General features: G+C 37.7%; 1 protein-coding gene across 1 annotated transcript in view; it reads left to right on the top strand.

Moving 5' to 3' along the window:
* Positions 1–24,593, top strand: part of arap2 (ArfGAP with RhoGAP domain, ankyrin repeat and PH domain 2) — a 122,164-nt gene that overhangs the window by 27,345 nt on the left and 70,226 nt on the right. The window contains exons 2-8 of the mRNA XM_056258923.1: positions 4,196–4,986; positions 9,286–9,362; positions 10,668–10,744; positions 11,524–11,588; positions 12,295–12,639; positions 14,004–14,073; positions 22,236–22,356. Coding sequence (XP_056114898.1) covers positions 4,265–4,986; positions 9,286–9,362; positions 10,668–10,744; positions 11,524–11,588; positions 12,295–12,639; positions 14,004–14,073; positions 22,236–22,356 — 1,477 coding nt within the window. The 5' untranslated portion in view covers positions 4,196–4,264. The remainder of the gene's footprint in view (positions 1–4,195; positions 4,987–9,285; positions 9,363–10,667; positions 10,745–11,523; positions 11,589–12,294; positions 12,640–14,003; positions 14,074–22,235; positions 22,357–24,593) is intronic.

Raw genomic sequence — 24,593 nt, 5'->3', positions numbered from 1 at the left:
AAAAAGGGCTTTTTGGCAGCCAACCCACCAGATGTGTTTGGTGCAAACAGGGATAAAAAGTACCCCATGCCTACGGTTAAATATACTGCTGGATCTTAAATGTTGTGGGCCTATTTTTTTGCTGGAGGTCCTGGACATCTTGTTCAGATGCATGGTATTATGGATTCTATCAAATACCAACTGATAAAAAATCAAAACCTGACGGCCTCTGCTAGAAATCCTATAATAGGCCGTGGTTGGATCTTCCACCAGGACAACGATCCAAAACAAACATCAAAATCAATACAAAAATGGGTAACTGAGCACATAATTAAGCTTCTGCCATGACTGTCCCAGTTCCCTGACCTGAACCCTATAGAAAATGAGTGGGGTGAACTGAAGAGAAGAAGCAACAATATGAACTTGTGAATCTGAAGGATCTGGAGAGATTCTGTATGGTGGAATGGTCTCTGATCTTTTGTCTAATGGCTTTTGTGGAATGGTCTCTGATCTTTTGTCTACAAACTCATCAGGCATTATAGAAGAAAACTCAGAGCTGTTATCTTGGCAAAAGGAGGTTGCAAAAAGTTTTTAATAACAGGGAGGAATTATGACCAGCGTGTTTTGGAGCAAAGCATTTATTTCATAATGTGATTTACCCCCCAGTTTCAATTCTTTTACTTCAATTTAAGGTTAGATTTTTATATATATAGGAATATATATATATATATATATATAAAATAATTTATATTTTCAAAACTTGACTGCCCAGTGCTTTACAGTTGAATGCTGAACAAACAGCATTTTTTTTTAAATGACCTTACCTTTAAATGAGACAATATACTATATCATACTGTTTTTTTTATCCGGGTCAACAGTGCAATACATTTTTAAAGAACAGACTGTACTCTGAGGTTCATTGACAAAAATAAATAATTATAAAGTAATTTCTATGTCTTTTTCAAGATAGGAAAACTTTGTAAAAAAGAAAGACTTGTTTAAAATACTTGTAGTGGTTATTTAAAAAAAGAAGTGATGTGGAGAAAAGGAGAAGCAGAGTACTGAAAGAACGTACTGAAAGAGCTCTTTAAACGCTGTGGAACTAATATTCACATTGCTGATTACCGTTACTCAATCTGTTTAAACATTGTGAAAACATTAATTGAATTTTAGTATTGAAGAAATGCTGCTTAGAGTTTCACAGGGGAATTTAATTGCACAGGGGAGTTGTCATGGAAATAATGTTTCAATGCATAATTGAATCCTGGAATAGATTTTATTTTCATTATGCATAATATAATTTATTTTTTCATTTTATTGTTGATGTTAAATATAATGTTATGTCGGTGGTTTTTTTTTAAATTCTAAATTTAAGGCAACTCTTAACACTGTTGCATCAGTTTGAGTGCTTGTGGAGAAACTAATGTTTAGGTTGAGGTTCATTACGACCTTTTGTCAACATGTCTCCAATACTATACTTTCATACAACAATACAATACTTCTCTAGAAAGAGCAAGATGGTGTAATATGTAATTGGTATATCTAGCAGCTAAAAAAAGAAAAGTATTTTTTGCTAATTCATTTTCAGTGAAAACAACTAAAAACCAAAACATAGCTCACACAGTCAAAATGTGTACATTCACAGTTATCTTGTGCAGAATTTAGTTATGAAAGAAAATTACAGGCAGTTTAAATCACCAAAGGGACTACCTGGAATTTACAGGAGTGAAAACCGAATTTTGAGAGTGAGTTCATTTGATATTTGCTAAATGAACAGAACTCAGTGGACAGCTAGTCATTTATCATGCCTTTGTGATCCTGTCAGTCTTCATACATTTATACTGTGTTTATACAAAACTATATATACCATGGCAGAAGTGGAAATATTGGACGGCTGGTTATCTTATTATACAGACACACTATCGGATCTACTTCTGTCTGCTGTAGCAAGTACAGAACAATTTGAGAGTGACTTCTGTAACATGATAGTTAGCTACAAAAGCTGATTGTGTAACCATAAGATTTGAGGATGACATATTGTTTTCATCAACTGGTAACTGTTCATATATTAACATTAACAATACTAAACCAAAGTACATTCTGAAAAGTATAATATGCTGTTTGCTTATCAAGATGCTGATATACTCTATTTCTATCATGACAACTCTCTGAAGATTTTTAGCATGGTAATGGATATGAAAGTGTTAATGTATTTGATCTTGGCGGAATAGATCTGCTACACTGCTGCTGCTGTTGATTATTGCTGTTGTTGTAGATTAAAGCTGCTGCAGAGCAAGTACAGGAACTTGTTACTGCCAGTACATACACTGATACGCTGCTGTGAACATGTAGGACATACTGCTGCTGCACAAATATCATTTATCAATAACCAATACAGATTTATACAGGTGGAGCTGGGGAAGATGGAGGGTTTTAGACGAACTCTGAAAGCGCGCTGCAAACTTTTTAAGTCAATGGTAACCAGCCATTTAAATATTGAGCAGCAAGCTCATTGGCTGCAGATTTGACATGAACCAATCAGCTTGTGCCAAGTAGTTAACGCTGTAATTATCATCAGCTTATGTTGGAAAAGAGATTAGAATGCCTCTCTGTAAAAAAAAAGGTCACATTGATAGTGTCGATCTGAACAGACACAACTGCTGTTTATTCAAATTAAAATGTTTATTGCATCGAATTTTCACTCCAAACATTTGTCTTGGTGAATTGGCCTTTAGTGTTGATTCTTGTTAACAAAGATGACATATGGCCATGTTTCAACTTTCTCTGAAGAATAAAACTTTATAAAGAATCTGTTTTTGAAAAGTTCTCAGTTTAAAAAAAAAGAAAAGTCTCGACTGGACGGGAATGAGATATATATAGTGGTTATAAATGTATAGAGACCTTTCATGCAAGATTAATTTGCATGGCTTGTTGCTTCACTTGAATGTAAACATCAAGACCTTGAGTATTTTCGATGTTTCTCCTAAAAGGTTGTATGGTATAATTTATGAATCATTGCAAACATTTTCCCAAGTCAATACAGTTACACACTATTGGAAAGTAGATTTGATTATTTTTGACGGCTCTCCAAAAAAACAATAAATCATCTGAATCTTTTTAGAATGGTTTCGTCACTGCAGAAGCACTGATCCAGAGAAAAAGAGTATTGTAGTATGCCGGATAGATCTAATGGTTATCTTGCTTGCTTTTAAAGGCCCACTGAAGTGCCTTGGAACACACAGCTTTGTATGATGCGTTGCTATACAATGCTAAGATATATGTACAATTTTGAAAAAATAAATAAAATAACGCTGAACACTCAACAGAACAACGCAGAGAGTCTGCTGGCAAAAAGAGAACACGACAGAGCTTGTGATAAACGATATCCGTGACGTTAGTGTATGCTGATTGGCCGAATGCAAGCGAAGCGCCAGCACCCACCATTTTTAAAAAGGCTGTGTAAACACAGATTATAGCCTATATATTTACTCCAGAAACTAGCATTGAAAACAGTGATAGATGGGCATTTTAACCTTTACGCTGAGGAGGAAATCTTTTGAGGAGACCAAGCCAAACATGATTATGTATTTCTGCTCAGCTAGCAACACTGGACACCAACCACACTGCACGCTAATAACTTTTCATTACTGTCTACTTTCTATGTATTACAGTTCTATCTGGGGGTGGAACAGAATGTGTATTTGTTCTTATTGTATTACTGACTGTTCACTTGTTTTAAATAATGTGTGAACTTTATCAGTTAAGCTGAAAAGCAATGTCTCCCCCCCCCCCCCCAATATATATATATATATATATATATTAATATATATATATATATATATATATATAAAGTAGGGGTGGGGGATACGACCAAAATCTTATTTCACTTTATTTTATTTCATTATTTTATCTTTGTTATTAAATGAAGAACAAAGATAAAAATACAATAATAGGACATACAACATAAGATACAAATGAAATAAACAGTGCTTTAATATTTTTTAGCTACAGTAGGTGTATTTAACAGTATTTAGCATTCAAGTAAGACATTTTATAAAAAACATTAAAAAATAAAGCACTATATAGACTTTTACCTAAATGATCTGTCAATCTTTTGAAAAAGAATTGATAAGATCATGGATTGTGATCCTGCCTGAAAAAAACTAGATTTTTTTGCCATATCGCCCACCCCTAAACACAATTTTATTTTTCCTAGGGTGTGTTCCCACATCTTTTCAACTTGCCTCAGAGTAACCTTGTCAACCAATGCCATACGGTAGATTACATGACCACTGAAGACCCCTGTGTCTCATCTACTATGGAGCCTGATCAGGAGATTACTGTGTGGCTGACCAGTCTGCACCTGCCCCAATATGCCTCCAGCTTTGCCCAGGCTGGCTACCGTTGCCTTAAGGACCTCAGGAGCCTAACTGAGGAGGAGCTTCTAGAGGTGGACCATATTCCCACAGGACACCGACGGAGGATCTTAAGCAGCCTGGAGACCCTGATGGTGGAGGGAGCAGATGGAAATAATAGTTATGTGAAAGTACCAGTGAGGAGAAAGCCGATCCCAAGGCCTAGACAAGTGTTTCCCAAGGATAGGCAGAGAGGAACATCTTGTCAGCATTCCCAGGGCAGTAACATCCAAATGACTAGCCAAAATGTTCCTGCAAGGACTATTGCTGACTCAGAGCGGATGGCAATTGGTTTTCAAACACTTCCTAGTGTAACATGTCATGCTGTTTCCTCCAGCTCTAGCTCAGCTTCTGAGCATGGCAGCAGTGAATCACTGGAGAACTTTTCAGAAGACCCTATTCCAGATGAGAATGATGACTTTCCTTCAGAAGGAGCTTCTGTATGGTTTCAGGGAGAAATGGTTGAAAATGAAATATATGAGGAGTGCCCAATTGAGGTACCCTCTGAGCCGAGGTCCACCCGCTCCTTTAAGCTACGACACAGGCCTGTACCAGAGATCCCTGAACATCCCTTCAAACCTCCTTATGACTGGTGAGTAAATATACAAATGTTTTTGATGTTTTTCCCTTTATTTAGATAGTATAGCTGGAGACACACCGTGGGGAAAAATAAATTGAATTTAAAAAAACCCTCCTGAACAGAAACTGTCTAAAGGAAGCTGAAATGTATGCATTATTATTATTTTTATTAAGTCATTTGTCACTTACTCTACAAGCCCCATATTAGCAACATGTTGGGTCACGGCCCCATCAACAGTGCAAGACATTACGTGCCTGTATTCTGACAGCGCTTAATGGAGACTAGCAGCTAACCACAGGATACCACTGTAACTAACAGGTAAATGACGCGTAAAATCCATTTTAGACGAATGGTCTATTTTGTTTTTACGTAGGCTACGCGCCGCTATCACGTCTGGTGTAGCCTAGCTACTTCTATTGATGCACATTTATTATTCACAATATGGAAAGAGGAAATAAAACATAGTTCGTTAAGAGCATGACTCAAAAATGCCATTAATGGGCTTATTCAAGTCCTCTTTTATTTTTTGAGTTATTTTTATCCATTCCGCATCTCCCACATGTGTGTTTTAGCAAGGTAGGATGTGTTGCAAGATGCCGCAATATATCGGGAGATGTGGGTCAGACATGATTTTGACCACTTCATTAAGTTTTGTTTTGTAGAAAGCCTTTCTAAAAAGTGAATTTCATTTTGTATCATTTGTATCTTATTTTTAATCAGTGTTTCATCAACCAATTGCCTGGATTTAAAAAATAAGAAGAAATTATAGCAGACAATATAATCAGGACATGGAGGCGCCGGCGCGATTACATTGCTCGTAAACTGGAGCTCATCTCATAAATTAACCAAAACTCAGCGTTTAAGCTGTCTCATAGACACGAGAAATATATATAGAAAGCTTAAAATGTCTAATTTTAAACTAAACAATTCAAAACAAAAAGAAACCGACTACTCTCTGCTTATGTAATCCATATGAAATGTGCATTTCTCGCTATAGGCGAGTTAATTACTGCGGTCACTGTTGCAGCCGACACTGAAAACACTAATTTATTAATAAACAATTAAAATGTCTCCTTGCTATATTTGAAACATTCATAATCATTAGGCCTACTTTTGCCGGTTCCTTGTGACAGCTTTTGCATTATTGGCAGCGTCACCCTCTGGTTACATGAACACGGCGTCACCACCGGATCAGCACCGAAAACATGGGGATTTCTTTAGACAATAATCGCACAACCTATTCTATATTCTATAATTAAATCGACAAATCGAATATTCGAAAATCGTGACTCATCCCTAGTCACTACTGCTTTATTAATTTATCCAGTGTACAACCCGGACACCGCCACACAAATGTGGCTTTTTGTTAATGACTGTCCTACTACAGGATTTAACAGAGTAACAGCTCACTACCAGTTACAAAAGACACTGTAACAGTCTGTCACAGGCAATTCTAGTTGCATTTTTCATCAATTCATTTCTTTAATTATGTTCCCGCCATCTAGTGTAAAAATATTTTTTTTGGCCCGATGCCAACCTTACTTGCCAACCCCTGGTTTATGGTCTGACGAACCGCGGGAAAACCGCTACTCTGAGTGACGCGGTGCGTGAGTTTTAAAATAGTAGTTTTTGACAATCAAGTGCCACCCCAAATAAAAGACTGGCCCAAGCTGGCCCCCCCCGAAATAATGTCCTGGCTACGCCCCTGGCTGGAGAGCGGACATGAAACAAAGTGGGAAAAAAAGAGGTTAGGGTCATCAAAGAACCATGAGCAGGGACTCGAATTTGAAATAATTTTTTACCAATCTTTTTACCAAAGGTTTTCGATTAGTGTTGTATACCAAAGTGATCTATTTGTCAAGTCAAATTCCACATCCTGCCGGCTCGATCCTACACCGACTGTTTTGCTTAAGATGTGTGTCCTCGAGGTTGCACCCTTCATAACGCATATGATAAACTGTAGTTTGGCTTCCGCCATTGTCCCAGCAGATGGACAATTACAGACCAATATCAAATTTAAAATTTTTAGGCAAAATCCTTGAAAAGGTTGTTGCTTCCCAATTGTGAACTTATTTGGATGTAAATGGTCTTTTTGAACCTTTTCAGTCGGGTTTTCGCCCATCGCACAGAACTGAAACTGCTCTTTTGCATGTGGTTAACGTCATTCTTTTGTCCATGGATTCAGGGTGTATAAACATCTTGATGCTCCTCGATCCAAGCGCTGCTTTTGACACCGTCTGCCATGAATTACTTATTTCTCGGCTTTCTGATATCGGCATCACTGGTTCAGCTCTTTCCTGCTGGCTCATTTCCTATATCAGCGACAAAGTATTATATCAGCATACAAGGTCATAGTTCTGCCACTGCTTCACTCACACAGGGTGTTCCTCAAGGTTCAGTTCTTGGTCCACTATTGTTCATCATAGATAGAGATTTATTTATCCTTTCGGAAAATTGTTCTGCACCATACATATCATCTACATACATCCACTTGGTAACATCATAAGCAGGCATGGATTTCAATTCCATTGCTATGCTGATGACATTCAAATGTATCTTACCACCAGCTCTGATAGGCCATCCCTGCCTGATTCACTCACTGCATGTATCAGGGACATCAAGCACTGGATGTCCCTTAATTTCCTCAAATTAAATTATAAAAAACTGAGATATTAGTGATCAGCCCTGCTGCCTCAGTCAAAAGGATGGACCAGTCCTTTTATATTGATGGATTCCATGTTAAGCCTTCGTCATTGATTCCCAACCTTGGTGTCTTATTCGACTCAACTCTATCTTTTGGCTCTCATATTTCTTCTCTTGTCAAAAACTCTTTCTTTCATCTTCGAAATATTGCTCGAGTCGTCTACAATCTTCTCTCACTTTAGCTGACGCTGAAACTTTAATTCATGCACTAATCACATCATGGCTAGATTATTGCAATGCTTTATTTCTTGGTCTGCCCAAAAAACTTATTGCAAGACTACAGTATGTTCAAAACTCAGCAGCAAGAGTTCTCACCTCCACCAGGCGTTCTGCTCACATTACTCCTCTGCTTCATGACCTTCACTGGCTACCCGTGGCATCACGTATCCACTTTAAGGTATTGCTTCTACCGTTTAAGGCATTAAACGGTCTTGCTCCCCCATATTTGTCTGATCTACTTTACATCTACCGCCCTGCACGGTCTCTCAGATCAGCTGAACTTGGTTTATTGTCCATGCCTCATTTCAGGTTGTCTAGGTGGAAGGACATTTAGTGTTAATGCTCCAAAATTATGGAATTCACTACCCCTTACTCTTCGAAATATCTCATCTGAGGCTACATTCAAGACCCAGTTAAAAACATTTAACATGTATTTTGTTTAATGTGACTGTATGTATCCTATGTAATGTGTGTGTGTGTGTGTGTGTGTGTGTGTGTGTGTGTAAATGTATTGTAATTCACAATGTAAAGCGACCTTGAGCTACAGAAAGGCGCTATATAAATAGAACTTCTTCTTCTTCTTCTTCTAGCTGAACCACCAAAACCGAAATGAAAGTTTCTGTAATTACATCTGGAAAATTGGTTTTGGGAAATCATGAATGTTGTCTGCATGTAAATAGTCAATGACACAGGCAAAACATGGCGTCAAAAAAGCGCAAATTAAACATACCTGTTTTAGTCAATGATTTCTGCCCTCTAAAACTATTATGACCAAAAAGGAATAATTTTTTGCTGTTTCGGTTGCTGCAGAACCTGCACTTGTTTGGCAAAACTAGTGGTACTCAGTGAAACAGCGACTTTGTAAACGCCAGCATATGTCATTAGGATCTTACAATGAAACTGAATGTCTGACACATTTTGGGGTGGGAAAATGATACATAATACTGTTGGTACACAAACAATCAAGGAATTATGTTTATACAAGTTTTTTTTAAAAACTTGTGTTTTGGGTAAATAAGCTAAGAAAATAGCCAAGGCAAACCAACAGTTGGCCTTTTCATTCCAAAAATGTAAAAAAAATATATATATATAATTTACATCATCAGCATTTTCACCAATGCTATTGGTTCATGATTTCCAGAACTCATTTATCACAGGTATATAAACTGCTGGACATTGCTGATAGACAAATTAATTTGTGTTTTGCAAAGTGTTTTGATTTTACAAGATCAAAAGCACCCATAGTTGAATAAACTTAACTACTACTCCCTAAGTCCTCATTTGAGTGTCACAGAATGGGACTGTAAAATGTTTTTTTTTTTTTTTTTATCCATTCAGTCAGATATTCAAAAAACATTCACATGTGTATCCTCACAAATGTGTGTGCAGGAATGAGGCAGCACACAACAACACTGACCATCTCACAAGGTCTGAGGGACCCGTCTGCCCCACAAGCAGTCAAGAAGGTACACCATGCATCACTTTATTCCAGTTTTAGTGGTTTATATCTTTTGTTCTGATTCATGATCGAGTCATCGAGGCATTTTTCACCCTGTTACAATAAATGGGATTTCAAATATGCACTGGGAAAGAGACATCTCTCAATGGAATTTGCTCTTATCTCCGTATGCATGTATGTGGAGAAGCCTAGTTTGCCAAACCTACAGAAACTTGCTTTTGTGTGTGCCTTTGAAACCACCTTTGGCTTTGAAATGTTCCATTGGGTCCTCATTCTGAATATGTCACAGTGTTTGTAATTGCAGCTGGAAAGGTACTTTTAGTGTCCTAAAGGAATAGTTTGGAAATTGTTTGCAGGAGACTGAGTTGTGTGTGTGTGTGTAGTCGAGAATTGGAAGTTACACTGAAGTCAAAAACCAGACTTGGCTGTAAAAGTAGTATAATAATGCCTGTATATCTACAACATCTACAACTTAATTCTGTTCTTACTCTCTGGAGAAATGTAATGGAAAGGTAGATTAAGTTTTAGAGGAAAAGTTTAAAGTACTCAAACTAAAAAGTGTAGACTGTGAACAAGGGAATTAGTTTGCAGCAGAGAAGAACTAGAAACCAAGGTTTAATAAATGGTTTTAGAATATTTTGGCACCTTCAAATTAAGGATAACAGCATAGAAGGGGGCAAAAAAGGACTGTGCTATCCCACGTTAGGATATTTAAAAAATGCTCTGTGAGCAATTTACACAATTTTCCTGAAGCAGGTTCTTGTAGAAGACCGATAAAACAGGGCAGAGAGGGAGTAAAAGAGAGCGAGCGTATCATCTGTAGTTAGAAGGTCAACTCTTGATAATGATAAACGATGACACTGATCTGAAATGACACCTCAGCTACTGGTTTAAGATGCGATACAATACAGTACAGTTCTATCATAGATAACATAGCGGTGTCTAGATCAAACACCCTACAGTAGGGTCTTATCTTGCGGGGGGCCCTGTCTATTAGCTATACATCTATGTGTGTCCATCCGGAGGGAACAGTCTGGAATTCATGGTGCCCCTTACTGTCTCCGCAGAGATATGGTGGTCATTTGTCACCTTGACAACCAGTCACCCAAGCTGCTCCCTCTTTGGTACATTTTCCAAGCTGGCTGCACTAAAGGACAATGTGTGGGATCTCATTTTATGCCTGTTCTTTTCTTTCTCGTGCCTCGTTCTTTCTTTGTCTTACTCTTTCTCCTTTGCCCTCCTCACAGACACATACCACCAAAACTACAACCTGTTTTGTCATAATGACTCTTTCCTGTTGTGTTAATTACAGCATCTGTTCAAAGGACCTTGTCCCCCATTGCCCCATATGGAGAGGTTTTTCTGTACAATTCAGCAGAAAATGAACTGGTAAGTGTATACAAAAAATACCTGTCCTGGAATTTTTTGTGATAAAATGAATGACATATCAGTGGTAAAATCACATGATCTAATGAGCTCACATGTAGACCATATTCCTATTCTTAACACCTCTTCCTTATGAGTTACATTTTCAGTAAGGCTGATTTCACACCTGGCTATTTTGGAGAATTTGTTATCAAAACATGGCACGTTTTCTACCTTAGTTGTTTGTTTAGGCATATGTGAATTATGGCAGTCACTCTCGGATTCACACCGAAATAATCAGTCTGATGTCGACTGAACGGTGTGGTCTCGGCCTGATTGAAAACAAACTCTTGATTGGTTTGGTTGTGATGATAAAGCAATCCGACCTAAAGGACCAAGCAACCAAACTGTATCATTCATAATGGGAAATGTTAGGTTAAAAGTAGCATTGTCTAATTCTATTTGAGAGCACATTAACTTATTGCAGTTGAAAACCAAAAAGCACCTCTCCATCTTAAAATGTCACTGCTCTATGCAACAGGTGCATTTTCCCACTCTTACTGATACATTTTATATATGTAACATTTTGGTTTGCTTCAAAATGTTTCCCTGTGAAAGCTAAACAAAAAATTGGAGAAAACACAACGTAACAATTTAAGACTCTATTTTGGTCTACCGGTCTGGACATGCCCATGCATAAAAAGGGTGAATGGTATTTTCAAAATAGGCTTGCTTTTACTTATAGTTCATAGAAGTGTCTAGATGTGTATTATAGTTTCATCTTGCTTGTATTTGATTTTCAGGATTTGGGGAAAGATGTAATGTCCAATCAAGGAGTAAAAGAGAACCTGGAAGAGCAGACGTTTAGGTAAACAGTGTGGTGAACTCCAGTGTCCTTTTGCTTGGACTTTAACAACCTAATTCTAAAATAATAAACTTTTATGTGAAGTCCTCAGATTCCTGCTGGTTTCTGTGATTTTAACACACAGTTTGTAGATTTTCCAAATGCCCTATTTTTGGCATTTGGTTTCTCGCATTGTTCCGTTGTCTTGGGTTTGTAGCAGGTGTAATGGCCAAATGGCATTAGACCTTTGGGTGTAAATAAATGTTCAGTAATAAATTAATTATCAATTATTCCTTACATATCCTCATCAAAACTGTCTATTCTTAAAGGGATAGTTCACCCAATAATGAAAATTCACTCACCTTCATGTTGTTCCAAACTTGTATGACCTGTATGTTTTGGAAGATACAAGTTTTTGTTACCATTGACTTCTATTGTATGGACAAAAAACACTTGTCAAAATAAACATTTCTCAAAATATATTTTTTTATGTTCAAAAAGAAAGTCAGTCATACCGTACAAATTTGGAACGACATAAGGGTGTCGATGAGAGAATTAAAATTTTTTGGAGGGTAAACTATCCCTCTAGAACTAAATATGGTCATCATTTAAAACAAAAGCAATGAATGAAAAGTCTTCTTTATCAATGGAAATGAAATGAAGCTACTTGTTATTATTTAGCCTTATTCGTATACCAACTTAAATGTATTCTTGTTCTTATTTTTTTTAGAAACAAGCAGACACGGACCAAAGAAAACACACACAATAACAAGCAAGACCTTTCCAAGCAACATGTTGATAATGATGATGGTTACTCCATTGTCCAAGCGTCCACACTTAGTCAGCGATTGGCTAATGAAAGCTCTTCTAATCATCCTTCACCCCCGGCTCTTCTCTTGAGCACTGGACCATCAGCTGTGGACCAGCCACAAACAGTTGTGAATGACATATACAGTATGGCACTGGATGACCTACCCCCTCAAATAGATGTTTCCATTTCTCCCTACGCCTGCTTCTATGGGACCCGTAACTCTGTCGCCAAAGCAGGCTGGCTGGACAAACTCTCCCCACAAGGGTAAGGACCATACAGGCCTCTGTTTGATGCTTTGCACTCTTTGTTTAAACTTTTCTTTTAGGATTATTCTTGAGAATGCTGTCAGTCGAGTACTAAAACGCATATCAAAGTATCAATGTTAAGGAATAATCACACACAAGTGTCGTTCTAACTCCATATGGTGTTATGTCTTCTGTGGAACACAAAAGATGCACTTCACGCAGCTTTTTGCCATACAGTGCATAGAGACCATATGACCATAAAAGTCTCATGCATTTCTCATGCAAGTCCTCTAAAGCCGCACAACAGCGGGAAGCTGTACTCTACACCGCTGTGAGCTGACTGTGAAGTGCCCAATGTTCTGCAATGTTCTGAAGCTGTTTTAAATCCACTATAGAGTCCCATAACACAACACACATTTCACATTTTAACAGCACTAATTGCTAATTACTCCAGTTCTAAGAGCAGTAAGGTGTTCCCTCTGACCACATGACCTGCTGCTTCATTTGTTTAAATTCAAAGAATCAAATAATGTTGAATTGCTGATATCTTAATCAACTTGACATCACATGTTGAGTCAATTGGCTCTTAATCATTGTGGTCTGTAATTGCAAAGTGGCCTCATTCTGTTGGTTTTCTAAAATGAATGAAAATATTACATTAATATATACATGATCTCATTGAGCAGCAGTTTCTGTTTCAGTTGAACTCTTTTCCATTTGAATGTTACAAGACCAAGACTACCTCCTTGTACAAAAGTTTGGGGATAGTAAGAATTTAAAAAATATATAAATGAATGATTTTATTCAGCACAGATGCTTTAAATTCAAAATCTAAAGTATGTATAACTTTTACATTATTAGAAATTGTCAAATAACTGTCAATAAGAAGTTTCTTTGGCACCAAATTATCCTATTAGAATGATTTCTGAGGGATCTTGTGACTGAAGACTGGAGTAATGCTGAAAATTATGCTCTTTTTACTGTATTTATGATTAAATAAATACAGAATTCTTTCAAAAGCATAAAAAAATCTGACTACACAAACTTTTGAACAGCAAATATTTTTGAAAACAAGTGTACACCGCTTTACCAAAGACATACCTACAGCTACAACATATTTCACACTTTATTTTGGTATTAGTTTTTATACATGTTAAACCCACTGTTAAAAACAGGCTTCCTGTTAAGGGGTTTTCTCTTCCTCTTTGTACGACTTCTAGTTGACACACCAGTTGAGTGGTTAAACTGGCCACAATTATTGATTTGGCCCTGATAAACCCTCAATGATAGTCATTTTAATCTTGTATCATGACTAATGTTGTGAAACACCCATCACATTAGCTTTGACTTTTGTCAACATGACACTTCATTTTGTACTTGTAGGAATCGTGTCTTTCAGAGAAGATGGGTGAAGTTTGAAGGAGGAAATCTCACTTACTACAACAGCGATAAGGTGACACACCAATATTCGCTAATTCTCACACACACACACACCAGGGCTCTGCCATGTCATGTTCTTGTTTCAGTTTGAGTGGGGAGCGTGTGACAAGTCTAGAAGACTGGTGTCAGTTTTAAGCTCAGCATGTACAATCAGTTTAAAGGATCTCAGAATGTCCAAACTGCTGCAAATCCCTCTCTTAATTTCCACTTGCAGTGGGATAAAACTAAAATGATTCTCCATTGCTGTCGACTGTCACTCACTCTTTTTGCGGATATAGGTAGTATTATCACTGTAGGACAGAAAAAGCACTGAATGCAGGAAAGAGGTGATATCATCAGTGTGAAACAGTGGGCGTAGAGGACACTTTAATAGAAATGGGGGAGGGTGCTTTGGGTGTACCATGCTCTTGTCTTTCCTTTTAGTCCTTTAAGCCTAATCTAAAGAAGATCATCAGCCACACACACATTTTATAGGATACTCCGATGAGCCAAAACATTATGACCACCTGCCTAATATGCTGTTGGTCCTCCGCGTGCTGACGAAACAATGCCGACCCGCAAAGGCATGGACTCTCGAAGGTGTCCTGTGGTATCTGGCATTAAGACGTTAGCAGCAGATCCTACAAGTCCTTTAGGTTGCGAGGTGGAGCAGCCGTGGATTGAACTTGTTGGTCCAGCACATCCATCAAATTGAATGCAAAAATGTAAATTGCATGAGGCAGTTTTCACATTAACGTCTAAATCTATATATAATATTGTTTCTACTCCAATTTGTTGTTGAAATATAATTTACACAGTGGCTTTCATAACTTGTTTTCATGACAGATTTATTTGAATTAAATAATTAAAACATCACAAATAGGATAAGTAAAATAGAATTAATAGGCTGATATAGTGCAAATATACTCCGTATATTTGGGTCCGTAAGATTTTGTACTTCTCATGTAACGTTTTTTTATTATTATCAATGTTGAAAACAGTTGTATTGCTTAATATTTTTGTGGAAACTGTGATAAATTAAAACAATAATTGTTTTTAAACTTGATGAAATTCAAAAGAACACAATTTATTTGAAATATAAATATTATCTACATTATGTATATACAGGTATGTGTGTGTGTATGTGTGTGTTTATTTATATATATATATATATATATATATATATATATACACTCACCTAAAGGATTATTAGGAACACCTGTTCAATTTCTCATTAATGCAATTATCTAATCAACCAATCACATGGCAGTTGCTTCAATGCATTTAGGGGTGTGGTCCTGGTCAAGACAATCTCCTGAACTCCAAACTGAATGTCAGAATGGGAAAGAAAGGTGATTTAAGCAATTTTGAGCGTGGCATGGTTGTTGGTGCCAGACGGGCCGGTCTGAGTATTTCACAATCTGCTCAGTTACTGGGATTTTCACGAACACAACCATTTCTAGGGTTTACAAAGAATGGCGTGAAAAAGGAAAAACATCCAGTATGCGGCAGTCCTGTGGGCGAAAATGCCTTGTTGATGCTAGGGGTCAGAGGAGAATGGGCCGACTGATTCAAGCTGATAGAAGAGCAACTTTGACTGAAATAACCACTCGTTACAACCGAGGTATGCAGCAAAGCATTTGTGAAGCCACAACACGCACAACCTTGAGGCGGATGGGCTACAACAGCAGAAGACCCCACCGGGTACCACTCATCTCCACTAAAAAATAGGAAAAAGAGGCTACAATTTGCAAGAGCTCACCAAAATTGGACAGTTGAAGACTGGAAAAATGTTGCCTGGTCTGATGAGTCTCGATTTCTGTTGAGACATTCAGATGGTAGAGTCAGAATTTGGCATAATCAGAATGAGAACATGGATCCATCATGCCTTGTTACCACTGTGCAGGCTGGTGGTGGTGGTGTAATGGTGTGGGGGATGTTTTTCTTGGCACACTTTAGGCCCCTTAGTGCCAATTGGGCATCGTTTAAATGCCACAGCCTACCTGAGCATTGTTTCTGACCATGTCCATCCCTTTATGGCCACCATGTACCCATCATCTGATGGCTACTTCCAGCAGGATAATGCACCATGTCACAAAGCTCGAATCATTTCAAATTGGTTTCTTGAACATGACAATTCGAGTTCACTGTACTAAAATGGCCCCCACAGTCACCAGATCTCAACCCAATAGAGCATCTTTGGGATGTGGTGGAACGGGAGCTTCGTGCCCTGGATGTGCATCCCACAAATCTCCATCAACTGCGAAATGCTATCCTATCAATATGGGCCAACATTTCTAAAGAATGCTTTCAGCACCTTGTTGAATCAATGCCACGTAGAATTAAGGCAGTTCTGAAGGCGAAAGGGGGTCAAACACATTATTTGTATGGTGTTCCTAATAATCCTTTAGGTGAGTGTATATATAGTCAGTGGCGAGCTGTGACTTTTTTTTAACCGGGTATGCTGGGTGATGTATTATGTCAAAAAGGCACCTGGTGCACGTTGGATGGGTTTATAATAAGCACGTTTGCTCTAGACAGAGTGTTAGCTTCTAAGTTGCTTAATCTCGTCTCGTGACACATGACAACACGGCTAAAGTTTCCTATATTTGACCATTTAATGAAAGTAGTCGATGCATTCACAAGCACCCGTACAAACTGTCTAGTTGAGTCACAGGTTTGCCAAATGTGCCGTATTTTTGTAATTCCCCTAGGTGTCACCAGTGTTGCCAGATTGGAAATGTCTAGTATCCTTCCAGAAGCTCAAAATTATCATATTTGGAAGAAAATTATTGTACAAGAGTCAAACATACAGAATACAGCAATTTATAAACCAATTACTTTTTGACACGTGAGTGAATCGTTCTCCACGATGATTGGCCGAGCAGACATAACGTGAGATGAGATGGAAGACGTAACACCACGTTCAAGTTCTCCTCACAATCATGACGGTAGACGTAGAATCCACAGCTAGATCAATGAGTATAGAAGCCCTATGATTACAACGACCATCATTTGAAATGTCACACAATTCAGAAATTATTGTACATTATGGGATTTTTTTTCATTATTGATCGTACAGAGGTCCAAATTATCGTACAAATACGATAATTATTATACATCTGGCAACACTGGGTGGCACTAATGTCGCCGAAATTACATAAGTCACCTATAAACGTTACGGCGCATCGGCAGGCATCTAATATCAGAGACGACAAATACACCATGTCAGGCGTCAATTCAAATGTATGCCAGAAGTGTTATTTTGTTTATTAAGAATTAAAAATAAGTATAATAATAAATATTAGTAGCCTATTATAAATAAAATATAAGTAAAATATCAGTAGAATAAGTAAGTATAATAAAAATATGATTATTAGTTGAAAAAATAAGTTGAAATAGCTAATGCGAATTGATGACTTTAACAAACGGATAGTTACAGGTCTGCTTAGGTCTGTTTTAACAGTTTATACGTTTTCGTTAAAAAAACAATGTCCCTATGGAGAAAATAAAATATTATGAAAATAGTTTCAGTTATGACTTTTTTTCCCACTTGATTTAGTACATTTAGTCTTGTATCAAACTCAATATGATTTTCGTTGGCTGAGATCTGGCAGCAGCAGCACATTTTTCCTCTTGGGCGAGCGATCCGTGGACAGCTTACCCTGCGCATTAAATCCCCCATATGCCAGCAAACCAATGAGAACATGGGACAATGATGACGATCTATAACAACAGAGCGTATGCGGCAAAGCTTCTGTGAGTTTTTTAGTGCGTTTATGTTTGGATGCTGGATGGTCGCTTACTTGCTTCCTTCTATGTATTAATAAATGAGGAAAAGTGACAATTATTCTTAAAAAGCATCACTGATCAAGAAAACTAAGGAAAGTTTTAAAGAAATTGTCCTCCAACTGATTGTCCTCAGCGGACACATTCTCTCCTTAGTCTCTCTTCTCTGATTGAAATGGTTAATCTCAATCACTGCTCACTTCTTGACATCACATAATGATGTCATCAATCAGAGACCTCCTTAAGCGTGGGAGAGAGGCAAGCACCACACTCCCACTGGTTTCCTGTAGGACCCCTGGGGACGGAGCAGCATTGTCTCCCCCCCAAACTTACCTGATGTTTCATCAACCTTGCGACCAGGTCTGCGACGTCAGGGGATCCAAGAAACACTTTCACAGTGTTTTAGCATTTATGTGTGAGTGAAAGAGGTTTAGAGTGTCACCTGTCAGTAGGCAGGGTGTGTGGAGATGTTTGGGTTGAGTACAACTGTGTAGAAAATCCAGAAAAGCTCAAAAGTCCTCTGGGAGTGCCAGTGGAAAGCTTTCTCACCACCCGCCCTTTGTTTTTGATGGTTGTAGTCATCCAGTTTAGGGCAGATGTGAGCTTCCCATGACCTGCAACTACACTACTGGTCAAAAGTTTGGAATAAGTTTTTTTTTTTTTTTTTTTTAAGATTATATATATAATTTTTTTGTTACATTTTTGAAAGAAGTCTCTTATGCTCACCAAGACTGGATTTGATCAAATACACAGTAAAAACAGCAATGTTGTAAAATACTATTGCATTTTTTGATTGCAATATATTTTAAAATCTAATTTATTAATGTGTCGGTAAAGCAGAATTTTCAGCAGCCATTACTTCAATCTTCAGTGTCATATGATTCCAATATGCTGATTTGCTCCTTAAAATGGTAAAAACTGTATGGTTTTTGCTGCTTAATATTTTTGTGGAAACCGTGATACACTACTATTCAAAAGTCTGGAGTAAGTAAAACATTTTTTTTAAAGAGAAATGGATACTTTTATTCAGCATGGACATATTAATTTGATCAAAAGTTACAGTAAAGACATTTACAGTTTTCAGTTTCAATTAAATGCTTTTTTTTTCAACTTTCTATTCATCAAAGAATCCTGAAAAATGAATTCCACAAAAAAAGCAGCAAAAACTTGAGGACCAGTAATTGATAATATTTGAGCATCAAATCATATTATAATGATCTCTGAAGGATCATGTGACACCAACGACTGAAGTAATGATGCTGAAAATTTAGCTTTGCCATAACAGGAATAAATTCTATTTTATAATATATTATAGTAGAAAATGGTCCTTTTAAATAGTAATAATATTTTACAATATTACTCTTTTTATTGTATTTTAATCAAATAAATGCAGCCTTGGTGCGCATAAGATACTTCTTCTTTCAGACACATGAAAAAAACGTAATTATTCCACATTTTTGACAGATAGTGTATGACAGCAGATCTTTTAGAATACTACATTCAGCTGTGTGCTTCTGGCTGGTGTTGGACAATGCAAAAAAAAAAAAAAGCAAATTTGTTGATTTTTACTCCACACAATATATTTAAGTCAGTTTACACACTTTACTCACTTGCATTAGCGCCCCTCTGCCAGGTGGTGTCCCCATGGCTCCACTGCAGAACTAACCCAGCACTAGTGAAAACAAAAGCTAATGGCATTACACCACTCTCTGGGTCTCTGATCAAATGCAGACTTCATCAGTGGGCCTCTTCAACTCTATTGCATATTCAGATGTATGTTCTTGATCATCAAAGTGCATGTATAGATCAACCTGCTGTGAGCACGACATGCCATCACAGATGTGCACAAACCATACGAGTACATCCTGCTGCTATAAACTTTTTGTGGACCATACATCTTTGTCTTTGTTATATGTGTGTTTGTATAAGCACACTCCTACTTAAACCGTCTCTAAACTCTTTATGGATGCGCTTGCGTTTGCACATACTCTTTAAGCCCCCTTCATCATTCCGACCCTGAAAATTGTAATTATAATGAATAATTAATGCCAGCTTAGAGAGCGCCTCATTATTGCCACTTAGCTTCCTATAAACATGCACACCTCTTCACTTTTATCCCCCTTTACTCTCTTCCGCTGCTGTCCAGATTTTAGACAGAGGAAGTCTCATTAAAATGCCAGGGAGTTCACGGCCATAACATGGCTGCGGAGGGAAGGATGCAAAATTGGAAAGAAAGAGCGAGTGAGATCCCGGAGAGTGGTGATGGCTGCCCTCTACCATAATTAGGGTTAGCTGCGCCCATCGTTGTTAACATGCTGCCTTAATTTGAGAAGATGACGCTCTCTCGGACCCCTACTTTCTCTCTCTTTCTCGCTCACGATATCACGCTCCCTCTGCTTTGTGAGATTCTCTTCCTTGATCCCTTGGTTCTTCACTCATTCTCTCTCTATCAAGCAATCCCCTAGCTATCACATCCCTCTCTCTTTCTCATCCTCTCTGTATTTTCGCTTTCTCTCCCTCATTCGTTCTCTTCCTGTCTTTCTTTGGCATTAACTCTTCCATTTGCGCTAGCCGAGGAGGGGGTCCCTCACTAAATCTTCTCTTCTATTTCTGGATGGACGAGTTCTAGAAATAGTGCAAGGTCATCATAATAATTAACAGCCAACTGAAATGGACAAATGAATCTTTCATTATTTCCCCTGTCTCATTCTCTTCTCTTGCCTTTTTTCTTTGTCTGTGGAACTCACTTTAGCTCTGTTCCTAAACACAGTGAACTACACTAATTCCTACAATAGTATGAAGTAGTGTCTACATGCTATCTTCTGAAGCATTCTAACTGAAATGGAACCTTCATACTCAAATGTTTTGGAACGACCGACATACTGTAGGCAGCAACTCGACTAAACTGAATTCACTAAGGGCGAACAACATTACAATTAATCATAAATGTTCATAGTACACTCAAATCCTGGTAAAAAAAAATGTTTTATCATTATTTTTTAATGAATGAATACTTTATTTCTGAAATATATCACAATTTCCACATAAATATAAAGCTGGATAACTGTTTTCAACATTGATAATAATAATAATAAATGTTTCTTGTGCAGCAAATCAGCTTATTAGTAGTCACTGAAGTCACTGAAGACTGGAGTAATGATGCTGAAAATTCAGCTTTGCCAACCCAGGAATAAATTGCATTTTAAAATATATTCAAATAGAAAACAGTTATTTGAAATAATTTCACAATATAACTGTTACTATATTTTTCATCCAATAAATGCAGCCTTGGTGAGCATAAAGAGACTTCTTTTAAAAACATTAAAACACTTTTACCAAACCCAGATATCTGAACAGTAGTGAGTGTACCTTAAATAAAAAAAAATTCCGCTGAGCACGGTTCCACAGTGCATACTGGTATTGCCACCTTCACATAAAGATCTATGCAACGCTACATTAGTAGATTTGTCACCTATGTTGCCTAAAATGTTACCTGCGTAGGCAGCTCACTGGGTTTTGAAACGGCTCTTGTCTCCCTCTCATTCTCTCACTTCATTTTCAGTTCTCCACAGCATTTGCCCTTTTCTATCCATCACAGTCTGCTGTTTTAGAGCGGCTGGAGTGCTGTGTATGAGTTCTGTAGACTAAAGGAGGTCTCACAGAGCTCTATTGCTGCTTTGGAGGCTTATGTTGGTTTGAAGCACACAGAGAGACCAAACACTCCTTTCTCTAAACAACTAGCTCTGTTTCCCTCATCTCTTCCCACAAAACATCAGACTATAAATACTGGAGTGCCAAGCCTGTTAGCTGGGGACTGGTATTAGGAATCAGGCCTGCTTGAGTGTGTGAGTGTGTGCTTGACTCAATCCATCTTTTCTTTTCTTTTTTCTTTTCTTTTACAGAAAGCAGATGTATTATGGCTGGATTGAGCTTTCTGTTGGAAACAATGTATGAAAGTGATGTTGCAATGTCCGTACACTACCAGCCAAAAGTGTTGATACATGATGGTTCTCGTTCATTATTATTATGATTATTATTCATTTGCATTGCATTTTAGAATATTAGTGAAATCGTCAATAATAAAATAACAAACTGTATATATACACCAACCAAATTCATGAGATGACTTATGTAATCTTCTTTAAGCAGAAGGGCTTTCCTTCACTATTTGATCCAGTGCATCCAAACATGTTTTTTGTTTTGTTTCCTTTCATATTTGGTTTGTTTCGGTTTTTTTTTTGTGTGTTTATTTTGGTATGGTTTGTTTTCATTTGTTTGATAATCCTTTTCATAAGTTTTTAAGATTGTGAGAGACGAACATTGTTAAGTGTGTCCAATTTTTTGACTGGTGGTTTGTCTGTCCATACACACTATGAATATTTTTTCTGTCTCCCTCATTCTTTGCAGGAGATGTACTCGAAGGGCCTGATTCCTATTTCAGCAGTTAAACAAGTTCGCACTCTGGGTGAAAATAAGTTTGAGGTGGTCACCTCTGTAAGAATCTTTGTGTTTCGGGCAGAGAAAGAAGGTGAGCCTCTTTGCTTTTCTGTCTTATCTCATGTTTCGACCCCCTTTCACTAATCCTTTTTAAACCAATTCACTTCCACTCTCTATCTTTTATCATCTTTCACTCATATTTTTATCGTCTTACCATCTCTGCTATAAGATAAGATGCTCTGAGTAGATCTTTCACAGCACACCCAATCAGAGAGCGAGAGAGAGAGAAGCCAGACTAAAGGAGAAGCTGAAACAACCGAGACAATGATGATAGCTTTAGATTTAATATGTACAGTAAACACCCTGTTGGTGCATATTGTTGCCACACCATTGCCTGGATATTTTATGTGATATTTTCTTAATAACCAGGCGAGGCCTGGTTGCGCTGTGTTAGTTGTGTGTTAAAATATGCGGTTATGGTAATGGACGTGACATTTCCAAAATACGCTTGAAGTGACTGACCATTTACAACACACTGGTCCATCCGATCAATTAGAGCTCATTGGGCTTTTCGGAAGAAGGGGCTTCATTGAGACCGGAACTAAACAGAGCGTTTCTTTCAGATTATGTGAAAAATAATGTGTTTTTGGAACATTCAGGAATGAAAATCTGTTCTTGGCCCCAAAAACGAATTACTTTGTACATAATATTGCCTCTTTAAAGGAATTTTGTTTCAACAGACAAGTGCCTCAAAATGTATTTGACCTCTTACACTACACTTAAATATGTATGTCGTTCCATTTAATTTGAACATTTTGTTTCTGATGCAATGAAGCTCAAACATTTTTGAGTGTTCCATAAATCTCCAAATACTTTCTGTGGACACTGAATATCTGTAAACCTAAGCATGACACATATGATTTGTCATTATTTGTAAATAGAGCAACTTGACTTGCTCAAGGCCATTCAGACTGGTGAGATTATTTAACTTTTTATATTGCAGTTTATTTATTTATTTTGACACCTTGCAATAAAAGCAACAGTGCAAGGGTGAGCGGTTCGCCATGAGCCATTCAATTACCATGTTATTGACATGGCCTTTTGCTTTCCGCATCACAATTACTGTGGTAAATCTGTGGCTAATAGCACTGCTGTGTGCCATAGTGTCCTAGAATATCAACAAATAATGGTCTCCTCAGTCCTTCTATTCTCTCCAGCTATTGTGTAATGACCTCTGACCCATTGTAAGTGAATTACTGTGAGGGAAGTCAGTTAAGGCATGCATTTAACTGTACTTTCCACCATAAGAAGATTTCAGAGACGGAGAGAGAGAGAGAGAGCACTGGTCCGATCTGCTCATGCATCTTTAAACAGCTTTATAGCAGTCTGAAAGAGTCATCAATCTTAAGATAAACACAAGAGAGGAGGAGAGAGAGAATGAGTGAGTGAATGAAAGAGCTGGAAGTGGGTGGTCATGGGATGAGCACAAAAGATAAGAATGAGAATTAGTGTTAGAGATCGAGCAGCACATTGGGAATCATTTAGATGCACAAGAGTGTGTGAGAAAACATTCACATGACATCCACTCTTTCTGGGTCAGTCTTCAACTGTGCAGGTCTCTTCTTTTAGAGAGAGTGTAATATTTTGTGAATAACAATGTTTTCATGGAGAAAGGGAAATACTTTTTTTCACAGCCACCAATTTTCAAGGTTTCAGACTTTATAGGTAGTGTAGTTTGTAACTTTCTGTGAGTTTGTATTGAAGCCATGGTCACTCTCAGTGATAACTAGGGCTGTAAAATGAAACGATTTGTTTTATTAAGAAAGTCTATATAATCTGTAATCTTTTCTCATGGCAACACGTCAAGTTGTTTTGATCCAGTTATCTGAAACCAAAGCTGCTTTTCCACCGTTGGGCCGAACCGTTCTTATAACAGTAAGGAACGTTATATTTCCACTTGAGCTTGGTTCGGCCGTTCGCGGCCCGGCATTCTCTGAGCAGCCGTGCTGAACCGTGCTGGTAGAAAGCGTGTAGTGACGTCGCCACTCAGGATTGGTCACTTGTCTGTTGCCTGGCTACCAGTTTCTCTGTAGCTGGCAGAGCGCTATTTAAGCGAATAAACACACGTTAATAATAAAATTAACAGAAAAATCTGATAATCCTCCATAATGCAGTTGCTATTTACATCTCATTCCATCTGTAAAATCTTGCGTTGCCAAGGCAATGATTGACGCATTTGTATTACATTCCAAAGAGCTCTGTTATCAGCTCCACATTGGAAAATTAAATCATATCCGTACCTGCTGGGCCGGATCAGCACTGAATGGA

Source organism: Rhinichthys klamathensis, unplaced genomic scaffold (genome assembly GCF_029890125.1).
Source record: "Rhinichthys klamathensis goyatoka isolate OS25496 unplaced genomic scaffold, OSU_Roscu_1.1 h1tg000161l_1, whole genome shotgun sequence".
Classification (NCBI taxonomy): domain Eukaryota; kingdom Metazoa; phylum Chordata; class Actinopteri; order Cypriniformes; family Leuciscidae; genus Rhinichthys; species Rhinichthys klamathensis.
This window is presented reverse-complemented; position numbering and strand designations above follow the sequence as displayed.